This window comes from Rattus norvegicus, chromosome 10 (assembly GCF_036323735.1).
Source record: "Rattus norvegicus strain BN/NHsdMcwi chromosome 10, GRCr8, whole genome shotgun sequence".
Classification (NCBI taxonomy): Eukaryota; Metazoa; Chordata; class Mammalia; order Rodentia; family Muridae; genus Rattus; species Rattus norvegicus.
The window spans coordinates 64,981,497-64,996,521 of NC_086028.1; the positions used below are offsets into that span (position 1 = coordinate 64,981,497).

Consider the following 15,025-nt stretch of genomic DNA (forward strand, 5'->3'; position numbering starts at 1 on the left):
GCAATTGATTCTATGAGGATAACTATGAGTTATCACTCTGCATCTGCCACCCAACCTCATCTTTAATTTATAGAAAACGGGAGCACTGTCCAAAGTCATTTCCAGTCAGGGCTGTTTTCCCCCTTGAAAAGACAAGTAGAGTGTGGCATAATGGTGCGTGCCTATAATCTCAGCATTTCGGAGGTGGAGCAGGAGGCTCTGGTGTGTTGAAGATCATCAAACACAGTGGCTTTGAGGTCAGCCTGAGCTACAGAACAAACAAAACCCTCACTCCACCCACAGACCTCCTAACAGCAAAAGGACTAGGGCAGAGCAGCCGGAAGAGATGTCAGAGAAAGAGAGACACTGGTCCAAGGGTCTGCTCGCGCTCTCGTGCTTTGGTTTTCATTTTTCAACATTTTGCTTTGTCTGGTGTAACATTATGATTTACTGTTTAGGGAGATGAATTTTTTTAACTAGTAATAAATTCATGAGAAAATTGGTCTCAGCAGTTAAGAACACTGACTGCTCTTCCAAACAACCAAGTTCAGCTGCCAGCACCTGTATTGCAGCTCACACCCATCTGTGTATAATTCCAGTTCCAGAGAGGAGCTGGTGCCCTCTTCTTGCCTCTGTGGGCACCAGACACATATAGTGCACAGACACATATGCAAGCAACATACCTGTACACATTAACAAAGAAAGAAAGAAAGAAAGAAAGAAAGAAAGAAAGAAAGAAAGAAAGAAAGAAAGAAAGAAAGAAAATAATTTGATTTCATGCACCCCTCCACACACAGTTCATGTAAAGATGTAACCCAGAATTTAAAGTGACAGAGTGTGACAGAAGTGAATATGATGATCTAGGGAAACACCATCTAGGGAATTAGGAAGAAACACCAAGTACTTCACTTGAAAATCAGCTCATTATAACTGGAATAGGGCATGAGAATTAGGTATTGACATTTTTATTTGGTTCTGATGTGTAGCCGGGATGAGTCACTAACTATGAGGGAAATGGTAAGGGGCTGGAAGGGCGGCTTAACAGTTAAGGGCACTTGCTCTCTTGTAAGGACCCAAGTCTTAACACCCCCTGGCAAGTTACAGCTGTCTGTAACTCCAGTTCCCGGGGATCTGATACCCTTTTCTGGGTTTCAAGGGTACTTCATGAACATTGTGCATAGACAAACATGCAGGCAAAACACTCACATAAAATAAAAATCCTTAAATGTTTACAAAAGGAACATACTGGGCTGGAGAGATGGCTCAGAGGTTAAGAGCACATGCCGGCAACCACATGGTAACTCATAACCATCTTTAATGAGATCTGGTGACCTCTTCTGGCTTTTGGGCATACATGCAGACAGAATGCTAGATATGTGATTAATAAATAAATAAATATATTTAAAAGGACAAAAGGAACATACTGCTCTTGCAAAGACCCGGGTTCAATTCCCAATACTCACATCAGGTGGTTCATCGTCACCTGTAACTCCAGCTCCTCAGGGATATTGAGTAAACTAGATTCTGTGAGCACCTGTACTCTCAAATGTGCATACATACACACACATACATATGCATGCAGGTGTGCACTTGCACACACAACACACAATTGACTTTCTTTTTTTATCCATGCTGCTCTGGAGAGTAAAAGTGGAAGTGATTATTTGTATTACTTAGCATCCTTAGACTCTATAAACTCTGACCAACCTTAAGGCATTTGTTATGTTTTGTTGTTAATGCTTAAGACAGTGTCTCACTGTGCAGGCCAGGCTAGCCTCAAACTCAAAAACCTCTGATCTGAGCTTCCAGAATGTTGGGAGTAGAGATGTGTGCTTCCACACCTAGCTGGTGCTTTTTAGTAACCTTCTAGTAAACTGTAGACAAAATATAAATGTCATTCTTTTCTGAAAAGTTACTTTATGTGTATGGATGTTTTATGCTTTTGTGTTTGTGTACCATTCCTATGCCTGGTGCCCAAGGAAGCCAGGATCCCTTGGAACTGGAGTTGCAGCCAGCTCTTAGGCTTATGTGAGTGCTGGGGATAGACCCAGGGTCCTCTGGAAGAACAGCCAGTGCCTTTCCTTCTGAGTCATCTCTCTGGTCCCTTCAAATGTTATTCTTGAATATTAAACCTTTTTTATAGTTAAAGCCTTCTGTTGTGGGTGTGCATCTCATCTATTTTGGTTGTGTTGTTTTTCTTATTTTTCTAACACATTCTAAAGCAACGTAAATGAGAGATACATAGTCAGCATTGTTCTAAAGTCTTTTTTCATTTATTGTACAAAATTAAGTTGTAATGTGTTATGTGTAGTAGAAAAGCACTTTTGCCTTGTGCCATATGTGAAGGTAAAGAGATGGAGCCTAACATCAGCTGTGCTAAGAGACCACTGGGGCGGGCTCTGTCTCATCCAGTGAGAAGGAGCTGTTGCATTGCAGTTGAACTCTGAACGTTAGGAATTTGACTTCTGCTAGGCATTGTGGCATCTGCTTGGCTCTGAGGACTTAATCGAACTCTTCAAGTTCAAGTACATTCAGACAGAGGTCGTCCGCTGCTGCCCAGCAGTGTTTAGTTACTTCATGTTATTTCTGTTAGTTCTTCAGCTGCTGCTGTTTTATTCACTTTCTTAAAAACATGAAGTATGAAACAGAAATAAGACTTCAGCAGGCATACATCTCCCTCTGGTCTGTTTGATGCTAAACAAACAGCATGGCAGACTTTTGATCATCTGAGCAAACACGGAAGTGAAATACCAGCAGCCAGCTTTATTTTTAACGCAACCTTCCTCATTGCTGCTTTGCGTTTCCCCTTCCAAACCATGGCCTAGTTGAGTTTTTCAGTTCCTTCTTCTTGTTTCCTTTCCCTGGCAGCGGTAAGCACACCAGTAGATTGAATCAGGAGATTGGGGCCTGTTAGCTCCTTTGCTCTTTTCCAAGTGTCCGATTCAGCAGTCCAGAGCCCACTGCTTGCCAGAAAGTCACCATTGCTCCGAGGCTGGCGCTTGCCTGCTTGCTTTGACCTTCTGAGAGATGAGACTTTGTTTGCCAGAACCACAGTTGATAGAAACAGAAAGGTACAGATAAGGAATAGCACTGCAATTACAATTAAGCAAATTAGCATGGCCGTGTTGCTTGTGTTCTCCTCACAGACTTCCTTTTTAAAAGTTTCCCCCTGACTTTTGATGTCTGCTGTTGGAGAACTGTTTCTGAAGGCATGGGGCGTGGAGGACCTGGGTGTAGATGTAGGAGCTAAAGTCACAACGGGAGATGATGCAGGCTTGTCTAAGGCACTCACCTTGTGACCCACTGAAGGAGTGACAAGGTTTGTGTTCTTCTCACTTGGATGTCTGCTCGTGCCATTTTGATTAATGGAACCCGAGGCAGTGATACTGTTAGCCCACAGATGTGTATAGTTTGCTTTTGTTCCAGGAGACAAGGACCACACTGTTGTCATCAGGAAAACAAGATGCAGGTACTGTCCTGTGTGCTCCATGCCTACAGGTACACTGGTATCTGTTGAGAAGCAATATCAATTGTTAGTTTGTGGAGAACAGTGTCTGGCATGTGGAGTAATTGTAGTTAACAGGGTGCACTGAGATAACACAAGGACACAGAGATCCACACCTACCCTTGGCTATTGAATTCTTCTCAATTGAATTTGTTACTGTTTTTTAACTAAATTTTCATTCCTGTTCTTAGAATGTATATACAAATCAAAAATTTTGTTGTTCACTATGAGACTGTAAATTAGCATTGCAATTACGTTTACCATGTTTAACCTTAACACCGTAGCTCTACATATTCTCCCTTTTAAGGTAGTGCCTTGGACATTGGCTTGCAGTCAGATGCTTCTGCTTTTGTGCTTGTGCTTCCTCTTTGAAGGCTTCTTCTTACTGAAGTGTCCCCCCTCTGAGAAGCTCGTCCTTATCTTGAAGTAAAAGAGAATGTGGCCTTGAAAGTTTTGTTTCAAGCTCTAAAAGTTATCAAAAGTGGCTTTTTTGTGGGAGGGGGAGGGTGAAGGTTCGGTGGAGTCTTGAGAGCAAGTGTGCATCTGGTGAGAATTTGAATGCTGTTTGTCCTTTCCAGTATGATGTTAAAAGTCTGAGGATGCTGGCCCTAGAATGCAGCTTTGTGGGCACTGCTGATTCCACGTCTTTTGCCATAGCTGACTATGGCTTTCCAAATAGCAGAGGCATAATGCTTCTCTCAGCCTAGAATCAGGAAAACCAAAAGACTTCTTTGGCACTCAAAAGGTATATAAAAGGTGGCCACCCTTGTCATTTTTAACTGACATTTTTTTAATCCCTCATTTTAACAGAAATCTACAAAAGAAATTATAGAGAAAAATTAAAAGGAATCACTCATCAAGCTCCTGGGGCCCTAGAACCCAGCGCCTGACTCTGAAGGCTGAGACCCAGCAGCCAGCATGGCCTTGTGGTAGCACATGCTCAGCCTGCATCCCACCTCTCCTCCCAAAAGCTGAACTTCAGTTTGTGGTGTGGAGCTTCCTAGAAGCCAATGCATAAAAGGACAAAACTCTGCTCTTAGCTCTTGTTATTAGCCATCTGCTTAGAGATCTCCCTGGGGCTGTCATGTCTGCCCCAAGTACGCTAACCTAGCAAGAGACATTTGGTTACACCTTTAGTGAAGTGAGTTGTTTCTGCTCTTTAAAAGATCAGCTTACCTCTACCTCCCGAGTTCTGGGATCAAAGGTGGGTAGCCAGGACCAGATGAGGTGTTTATAATACTGTACCAGTTCTCCAGAGTAACTTTCAGTCAGAGAATAAATGAGAGGAGACTGAGCAAACACTAGACTGTTCTGAGACTTGATGAGTATAGTTGTCTTGTAGTTGTCTTGCCCTGTATGTTTTATAGATGTGACTTTCAAACTTGAATATGTGGAGGGTTTTTTTTTCCTTCCAAGTCTAGGTTAGGGCCTAAGATTCTGTCTCTAAACTACTTCCAAGCAGTACAGATACCAACCTGCTAGTCACGCTTGAGGCAGGGAGGTTTGCTATGGTATAATACATGCCACTCGACAATATCGGAATCAGAATAAAACCCAGAAGTTGAGACTAACAGATGAGGTATGCTAAGTTGCACAGACAGGAATAGCATATAGTAAGTGATGCTAATTAGAAACTATGTTTTGACTAATATTCTATACTAAGAATGGAGAGGGGAAAAAACCCCAGTGTTTTGGGATCCAGATCACTGTTAGGATCATGACTGTTGGTAGATGCTTAAAGATACAGTGCACTGACTTTTGTGTGATAGTATTCAGTTCAGTCTTCAAGTTGAATGATAGAATTCTCTGGATACCTTATAAGTCAGTCACATACCAAAAAAAGCACTTTTAATTGATTTAGTAAGAAATGTCCATCCTTTTCTACCAGAGTAGACTTATGTATTCAATGCTAAAATGACTTAATACAGGTTATTTTAATCACATTAGTTCATTCACAGTGCAGAATACACCACACATGCTAGCAGTGTACTGCAGGACAACACAATAGGTCTGCTGTTGATTGCCTTCATCCAGATGTGCCGTCATGCCCCAGTACACAAACTGCTGACAAAATGAGACTGTCTCTTTGGCTCACAACTGCCTGAGAATCGAGACTGTTCCTACATCTCTAATTTATGCCGCAGAGGCCAGGCTGGGTTAGTAAGGTTTTGATCTTCTGGTTTTGGTTTTTGTCTCATCATTTTTAGTCAGATTTGTAATTCCTAAGTTTTAGTAATAAGAATGTATTTCCTTAATATAGAAACAAAGCAAAACAAAAAAACCCAAAGCTTTTCAACTCGTTAGAGTACAAACTCAAGACCTTCCTCCTGATTTAAAACTCCATACTAATAATTATAAATTTTCCTAGCTCTCATTGATTATACAGTTTATTTAATTTTTCATAATGCAATAGAGAAAACAACGATTCTACATTGTTAGATATATGTATGCATCTTTGAAAAAGCACTTCCTCTCCACTAACCTGAACAAACTTAGACGTGGGAAGGAATAAGAAAAGCCACATGTGCGACCTACCTTACAGAGCGCTCTGTCCCAACCTTTACTTAGCAAGCCACTTCTTTTCTTCTCTTCTTATTTTAAGAAGACTAGTTTGGAGACTATGAAACTTAAATCTGCAGGGTTTTTTAAGACGATACGTACAGCTAGCTTTCTACTTTTAAAACCAAACCACAGATGACACATTTCCTTTCCACTGCAGCTCAAACACATGTCACGGGGAAAAGCAAAGACTGACTTGTCCAGTTGGCAATAGGATGACAAGAGGCTTTGTAGTGCCAGTCTCCACCCCCAGAATGGGGAGGGCTTTCCACCCCTCCCTCCCTTCCTCCCTTCCTCCCTTTCTCTCTCAACCTATGTCTTATTGTTTATGCCTACTCTCTGTTTTTTTTTTAATTTAGAGAATACTTTATTAGTTTTTGTAATCAAACCCACGTATATAAGACCTTACATATTTAATACAGTGTGTTACCCCTGTACAAATGGAAAAAACTTAAGTTCAACATTTCTAGACCAATATGGCTGTTAATTTCTGTACAGTGCCAACTCAACACAGTAAACGGGGATACTTTTTTCGAAAGTTGACAGCACAGGTAAAGTTTCAAAAAATTCAAATTATATATCTGTATATATATATTTATATTTATATAAAAAGACCAATAATAGCAGTGTGTTATGCATCAACAGCAGCAACAGCTTTTCCAGGTTCTGCGGTCATCTAAACAAAACTGTAGAGACATCCAGCACACTCCATTAAAAAAAAAAAAAAGTAAAAAAACAAAACCCGAGAAAACAGCACAGTTCTGTTACTCTTGTGGTACCTGGCACCATTTTTTTTTTTAAATTAGCCTCTCAATCATCATCTGGAAAGAAAACATTCTGAGCAACATCATTAAAAACAGCTCTGATAAAGCACAGTCACTACTACGTATCATAAAGCAGGTACAAGCTATTTTACATCCACAGAGGTATGATACAGTACTGTCCTACATCTATAATACTAGAGGATACAATTTAAAAGGCATTATTTGAGACTTGATTCTACTTTTCCAGCAGAGGGCCCAAAGGATGGTGTGACACAGCTTTGTAAAGAAACATACTCTAGACAGGATTTCCTTTCACTAGTGGCACAGTTCTAAGGATTCATTCTCTCCATGAATGTCAGCTAAGACCGTTATTAAAAAAATGAAATATCCCTAGAACAAAACCGTATAACCACCGGATTCACATGAAGATGACCTAGTGGAGACAAGCTGGACCTCACCTTATCAACAAGCTATCAAATCTGTTATGTTTAAACAGTGAGATCTCCAAGGAAGGAGATGCCAAGTAGTGCTTCAAAGCTTCGGACCACAATCAAACACAGCATCCTTTTCAACAGAAGCAGAAGCTCATCTGAATATGCTCATGGATGCTGACATCAACATTTAATCATCTCCTCACTCATCCAGGAAGAGGGGGAGATCAGTTACTACTGTACTTTATTGTGTTCAACCAAGTCACCATGTTACAAAAATAGCAAGCTGCCATAATAAAAAATAAGGCTCCTCTATCCAGCACCAGATAGCATCATTTTACTTTCAAGCCTAGAAATTGCACACTTGTATATAAACCAATCGAAGATGAGGATTGAGAGTTCATCTTGGTGGATTTTTCCTTTGATGAATATGAAGTGTCCTTCCTTATCTTTTTTGATGACTTTTAATTGAAAATTGATTTTATTTGATATTAGAATGGCTACTCCAGCTTGCTTCTTCTGACCATTTGCTTGGAAAGTTGTTTTCCAGCCTTTCACTCTGAGGTAGTGTCTGTCTTTGTCTCTGAGGTGTGTTTCCTGTAGGCAGCAGAATGCAGGGTCCTCATTGTGTATCCAGTTTGTTAATCTATGTCTTTTTATTGGGGAGTTGAGGCCATTGATGTTGAGAGATATTAAGGAATAGTGATTATTGCTTCCTGTTATATTCATATTTGGATGTGAGGTTATGTTTGTGTGCTTTCATTCTCTTTGTTTTGTTGCCAAGACGATTAGTTTCTTGCTTCTTCTAGGGTATAGCTTGCCTCCTTATGTTGGGCTTTACCCTTTATTATCCTTTGTAGTGCTGGATTTGTAGAAAGATATTGTGTAAATTTGGTTTTGTCATGGAATATCTTGGTTTCTCCATCTATGTTAATTGAGAGTTTTGCAGGATACAGTAACCTGGGCTGGCATTTGTGTTCTCTTAGGGTCTGTATGACATCTGTCCAGGATCTTCTGGCCTTCATAGTTTCTGGCGAAAAGTCTGGTGTGATTCTGATAGGTCTGCCTTTATATGTTACTTGACCTTTTTCCCTTACTGCTTTTAATATTCTTTCTTTATTTTGTGCGTTTGGTGTTTTGACTATTATGTGACGGGAGGTGTTTCTTTTCTGGTCCAATCTATTTGGAGTTCTGTAGGCTTCTTGTATGCCTATGGGTATCTCTTTTTTTAGGTTAGGGAAGTTTTCTTCTATGATTTTGTTGAAGATATTTACTGGTCCTTTGAGCTGGGAGTCTTCACTCTCTTCTATACCTATTATCCTTAGGTTTGATCTTCTCATTGAGTCCTGGATTTCCTGTATGTTTTGGACCAGTAGCTTTTTCTGCTTTACATTATCTTTGACAGTTGAGTCAATGATTTCTATGGAATCTTCTGCTCCCAAGATTCTCTCTTCCATCTCTTGTATTCTGTTGGTGAAGCTTGTATCTACAGCTCCTTGTCTTTTCTTTTGATTTTCTATGTCCAGGGTTGTTTCCATGTGTTCTTTCTTGATTGCTTCTATTTCCATTTTTAATTCCTTCAACTGTTTGATTGTGTTTTCCTGGAATTCTTTCAGGGATTTTTGCGATTCCTCTCTGTAGGCTTCTACTTGTTCTCTAAGGGAGTTCTTTATGTCTTTCTTGAAGTCCTCCAGCATCATGATCAAATATGATTTTGAAACTAGATCTTGCTTTTCTGGTGTGTTTGGATATTCCGTGTTTGCTTTGGTGGGAGAATTGGGCTCCGATGATGCCATGTAGTCTTGGTTTCTGTTGCTTGGGTTCCTGCGCTTGCCTCTCGCCATCAGATTATCTCTAGTGTTACTTTGTTCTGCTATTTCTGACCGTGGCTAGACTGTCCTATAAGCCTGTGTGTCAGGAGTGCTGTAGACCTGTTTTCCTGTTTTCTTTCAGCCAGTTATGGGGACAGAGTGTTCTGCTTTCGGGCGTGTAGTTTTTCCTCTCTACAGGTCTTCAGCTGTTCCTGTGGGCCTGTGTCTTGAGTTCACCAGGCAGGTTTCTTGCAGGGGAAAAGTTGGTCCTACCTGTGGTTCCAAGGCTCAAGTTTGCTCGTGGGGTACTGCCTAAGTCCTCTCTGCGGCGGCAGCAACTGGGAAGATCTGCGCCGCTCTTTCCGGGAGCCTCCGTGCACCAGGGTTCCAGATGACGTTTGGTGTTTTCCTCTGGCGTCTGGATGTGCACAGAGTGCAGTCTCTTCTGGTTTCCCAGGCGTGTCTGCCTCTCTGAAGGTTTAGCTCTCCCTCCCACGGGATTTGGGTGCAGAGAACTGTTTATCCGGTCTGTTTCCTTCAGGTTCCGGCGGTGTCTCCCTACTCTCTGTTTTTGAAACTAGTATTATCAATGGAAATTACGTGATGGCCATAAATGTAGAGTCCTTGGAGGTATTTGCCACACACGTCACTGCCATTTCAAGCTGTGAACTACAGCAGCGATCTGAGCAGAGTTTGGGCCCGAGAATGCTTGCAGAGTGTGGTGTGTGTAGTCTCTGGCATCACCTCACATTAGACACGTTTGGATTGGATCACGTTGTCTTCTGTGAAGTCAGATAGATACCCTGATGATCTCCTTGGTCCTGCTGATGGTACCGAAGCCTGGGTTGCAGCAGACCCTCTCAGTTCCTATCATGCTAGGATCCTCCCTTCAGCATCTCTGATTTCCTGTTTCCTCACTAGCCCTAAGCACTTCATGCATCTCTAATGCTGTCTTTGATCATATCCCCCTTTTTCTAATGATCACCCCACACTAATCATCTGGGCTCATTAGACATTTCCTCATTTCCTTAAAAAAAAAAGCACTTTTAATTTATATAACATTCATTTTTTATTTATTTTTATGGTGTCATTGGGGCTGATCCCAGTCATCTATGCCTACCTTTATGTGGGTTTTGATGTCACCAGGTTTGTATGACAAGCACCTGCTGAGCCATTTCTCTTTGAGCTCCTCTCCTTTTTATTTCGAGTCAGGTTCATTAAGTTGCCCATGGTAGCTTTGAATACTTTTTGGGTTTTGCTATTTTCCTTTTTTTTATTTTTCTCTCATAATACATCCCAACCACAGCTTCCCCTCCCTCCTCTCCTTAGTCTTCCCCCCACACCTCCCTCTACCGCAGATCCACTCACTGCTCCTCCATTTACCTTCAAAAGAGAGCAGGCCTGAAATAGTTTCTCGTGTAGTCCAGGCTAACCTAGAACTCAGCATGTAGCTGAGAATGGCCTTACCTTTATGCTCATCCTGCCTTGCTCCCTTGTACTAGGATTACAGGCTTGTATCACCACATCCATCTGAGTGCCAGGGTTTGCACTAAAGCTTTCTTATATCCACCAAGGAAGTACTCTGCCAACTGACCAAAACCGCAGCCTCCTTGTTTCTTACTAAGTTGAAAAAACTTGCCTATATTTTCAGAAGCAATTACAAAATATTTGCATTAATGGGAATATTGATTTAAAACAACCAAAGTGTCAGACTGTCTACATACATTTGTATTAGTAGGCCTGTGCTGGTACCAGCCAGTTTATTTTCAGCAGGCAGGATAGTGGGCTCCGACACCAGCAATCCACAGAACAGAGCTCTGCTCCCTCAACGCCGTTGCCTTCCCTTGTTTTCCATCTGCGCCTCTCAGAGCTCACCGATGTGGGTCTAATGTTCTAGCTGTTGTAGAACACACTTAGTCACCTGTTTCCTTTACCTCTCCTCAGGCCCGACTTCTCTTTTCTGTTCAGTTCAAACTTCCTTCCACCAGGTTCTACACTGCCTCCTCACAGTGTCTACATAGTTCTCACTATATATGTAATTTCATGTCAGTCTTACCTTCTTTTGAAATTCACACTGTTTTTCCCCCTCTGTTGTTTCTTTTGTGAGTGATGTAGACTACATCATGCAGGCTGAACTTGTCCAAAGTGCTTAAACCCAGATATATTTGCAGGGTTAGATTTCCTTCGGATTTTGCAGTATTCACATTCACGTTCATTACATTCACATTCACATACATTAGGTGGGTGACACTGAATGCTAAACACAAAGTTTCTCTGTGTCATATGTGCCTTATGAAGTCAAGTTGCACTTTAGTGTATCCATGGTTTGAGTAATGGGCTTGAATTATCAACCCTGGCTTCTGTTGGCATTCAGAAAATGTTTTTTAGAAGAGGAATGACCAACCTGTGTATTTTCTTTCTCTTTTTTCAACTTCTTATTGATTTTTTATAAGTTTCAAATCATGAACCCCACAGTCCGATCTCCCCATACTCTCATATTTGCCCTCCACCCTTGCAACCTCCCCTCCCCCGCAAAAGATAATAAAAACAAACAAAAATAAAATAAACAAAACAAACCATAGAAAACAACTCATCCTGTGTCACTGTGTGTCCCACAGTCTACCCCTCTGTCCACTCATCTTCACTTGGAGATGTTCATTGCAGTGAGTCATTGGTCTGGTTCAAGGCCCTCACTTCTGTCACACTGTCAGTATTGGATTCTTCCTGGGACTCCTTCCAATCATCCTATCGGTGCTGTCTGTCATGGAGATCCTTCAGGTCTGGACCAACAAGATTGGCCTTTTCATGAGCTCCTTCAGTTCACAGATGATAAAGATTTTGGGGTGGGCCAACTCAAAGCTCTGAATCTGGGCCTAGATGGTAGCTAAGCTAGTCAGCATGCCAGCTCTCCCTTATCCACACCACCTGGGGCAAGCTCTCCAGCACTGCTCCAGCTAGCCCACTTAATACTGCCATCACGTAGGGGCAGGGTCAGCCATCCCACTCTCATGCCCTCAGGCTCAGCTCCACTGTGCTGCCCTGTTGAGGGATAGGGCCCACTCTCCCAAATGCTGCAGATAGCAACGGGCTGGGTCATATCTCACACACTCAGGGCTGGCTCCACCTGCCTTCTCTATGAGGCCAGCTCTACTATATTGACCAGGTAAGGTACAGGGCCTGTTCTCCCAAGTGCTGCAGCTAGTTGAGGGGCAGGGCCAGTTCACCCACTGTCATGACCAGCTCTCCCAATTGCCTCGAGTGGTAAGGGGGTCTTTTAATCTTAAACTATTTCTCTCGTTTTAAAAATAATTCGACTTGTCATTTTATTCTTTAACAAGATTAAAAATTCTTACATAAAGGTATTTATCATAACTCAGAGATAATGGAGCATAAGGAACAGTGGGCCTGAGTTAATACAGTTGTTTGGATCAAAGTCAAGCACAGTAATCTTGATATCTTCCTTACTGTGCCTACTTGTGTTGATTAATGTTCTTTCAGTTGTAAGGAAGATATGACTGCGGGGAGCCAAAGAAACCCTGGGCGAATGTGTAAGGACCAAATCAAGTCTTAAAGAATGAGTGGCTGGGTTCGGTCCCCAGCTCCGGAAAAAAAAGAACCAAAAAAAAAAAAAAAAAGAATGAGTGGCATTTGAATTGAATACCTCAGTCCATGGCAATGGCAAAGCTACACACACACACACACACACACACACACACACACACACACACACACACACACACACACACTACTGTTGTTCACAAACACCCATGGTGAGTCTCAGAGGGACTGCAAAGCCTTCCTGTTGGCAGGGTTTGCAAATATGAGTGTTTACCAACAGTTGACCACAGTGTGCCAAAATTAGCAATTCTAGCTTCCTTCCTCCGGTCAGTAAGGCCTGATGAGACTGTTCACCTACAGAGATCTCCTGTCAAGACTACGTGGCCTCACTGTACCTAATACATTTCCTGAGGGTCAGGCTTGCTGCAGTAGTGGTACAGTATTTACTCCAGCCTGTTCCATGTGCATTTGTGTCAGCCCTTTCTTGATTCCTTCACTGCTCCAGTGAGATTTCCTGGACCCAAGCCAAGTGGACATGGTGTATGACCTAATGTGGTTTAATCAAAACATGGAACATTGGCTTACACTGCTGAACAGTCTGTGGATAAATCTAACCAAGGGGGAGAGTTTTATCTATGACTCAGATTATGGCCAAGACCCCAGACTCTCTTTTCATTTCTCAGCTCCTTCTTTTTTGAGGAAAGCTTTTCCTTCCTATCCAAAATATAAATGTATAATCCCTGGGCCAAGCAGTTGTGGTGCAGGCCTTTAATCCCAGCATTCAGGAGGCAGAGGGAGTTGGATCTCTGTGAGTTTGCAGAGTGAGTTCCAGCATAGAGAGCTACACAGAGAAATTCTGTCTTCAGAACAAAATGAACAAACAAATCCCAGGGCTGCGTCTCTTCTCAATTGTAAACATGGAAGAAAGCTTTCAAACTCTCGCAACTTAAACTAGCCTATGAAATGGGCCTCTGGCTTCATTGTCCTGAGTTGAGTCTTTGCGTTCATTGCTGGGCCACCTTCTGTTCAAGATCAGCTCCGTGGATTGGCTACAGCTTCTGGGCATCTTTTCCAGCCACTGGCTTCTCTGAGGAGCATGGTGCACCCAGCCTCCTTCAGCACTTCACTGGCTTCCTTCTTTCTTGATGGGCAGATTTGTTGCTATTGCCATAATTTTTAAAGAATTTGTTCCTTCTCTCTTTACCCTTATTTCTCAAAGTCTTGAAAATGTAAAACAAAAAAAAAATCTATACTTTGAAGACTTGTTTCATATCATTGTTCTCTTTAAAAATTTAGTCAGAACCAGAGAGATGGCTCAGCTGTTAAAGGCTAAACTCACAACTAGAAATATGAAAAAATTAACAGCAGAATTTTTCAAAGGGGTCAGGGAGATGGCCCAGCAGGTGACTCTGCTGTCATTGCTAGCCTGACAGCATAAATCTAATCCCAGAACATACCTGGTAGGAAGCGAGTGGAACTGTCTCTTACCTCCATGGGTGTGCTGTGTTGTCTTCTGGTTTCCACATGCATGCTTGTGCTCACCCTTACATGCACACACAATTAGTAAAGGTAAAACAAAAGAAAGTAAATTTATATTCTATACATTCAGACATCTTAACGATCTTTCTTCTTTTTGTTGCCTTCCTTAGGTTCAAAACTGGCCAAATCAATGGGGATTTGCTGATATACCATGTCTTGCTGACTTTAAAGCCATATTATGCAAAGCCATATGAAATTGTAGTGGACCTTACCCATACTGGGCCTAGCAATCGCTTTAAAACAGACTTCCTCTCTAAGTGGTTTGTTGTTTTTCCTGGCTTTGCTTATGACAACGTGTCTGCAGTCTATATCTATAACTGTAACTCCTGGGTCAGGGAGTACACCAAATACCATGAGCGGCTGCTGACTGGCCTCAAGGGCAGCAAAAGGCTCATTTTCATCGACTGTCCTGGGAAGCTGGCTGAGCACATAGAGCACGAGCAACAGAAGCTCCCTGCTGCTACCTTGGCACTGGAAGAGGATCTAAAGGTTTTCCACAATGCGCTCAAGCTAGCTCACAAGGACACCAAAGTTTCTATTAAGGTAAACCTCTGGTCGGTTTTGAATATTTGTTGCCCTTCCTGACTCACCAGGTTATATTCTGACCTCTACAGGTGTTCTCATAGTTCATATTCAATATAAGTTCCATCCAGATGTGAGAAGACCAAGATTTCGATCTTTATTGTGGTCCTGCAGAAAATTGCACACTTACAAGACACTTTCATGAGGCCTGAGAGATGGCACGGTGGTTAAGAGCACTGGCTGCTCTTCTAAAGATCCAGGGTTCAGTTCACAGCACCCACATGATGGGTCATAACTGTCTGTAACTCCAGTTCCAAGGGATCTTCTGGCTTCCAAGGACACCAGACACACATGTGA

At 42.0% G+C, this 15,025-nt stretch overlaps 3 protein-coding genes across 5 annotated transcripts in view; 2 read left to right on the forward strand and 1 right to left on the reverse strand.

Moving 5' to 3' along the window:
- The window catches only part of Faul2 (FAU ubiquitin like and ribosomal protein S30 fusion like 2), a 733,200-nt gene that overhangs the window by 358,764 nt on the left and 359,411 nt on the right, over positions 1-15,025 (forward strand). The window lies entirely within an intron of this gene.
- Nf1 (neurofibromin 1) overlaps positions 1-15,025 on the forward strand; it is a 233,101-nt gene that overhangs the window by 177,511 nt on the left and 40,565 nt on the right. For all 3 annotated transcript variants that reach the window (XM_039085200.2, XM_039085201.2, NM_012609.1), the window contains 1 exon segment: positions 14,257-14,689. In XM_039085200.2, the coding sequence (XP_038941128.1) occupies positions 14,257-14,689 (433 nt within the window).
- Evi2a (ecotropic viral integration site 2A) lies at positions 2,231-6,131 on the reverse strand. The gene is made up of 2 exons (NM_001044287.1): positions 6,020-6,131; positions 2,231-3,489 (listed from the first exon to the last, which is right to left on the reverse strand). The coding sequence occupies exon 2, from the start codon at positions 3,467-3,469 to the stop codon at positions 2,801-2,803; it is 669 nt and encodes a 222-aa protein (NP_001037752.1). The 5' UTR covers positions 3,470-3,489; positions 6,020-6,131; the 3' UTR covers positions 2,231-2,800.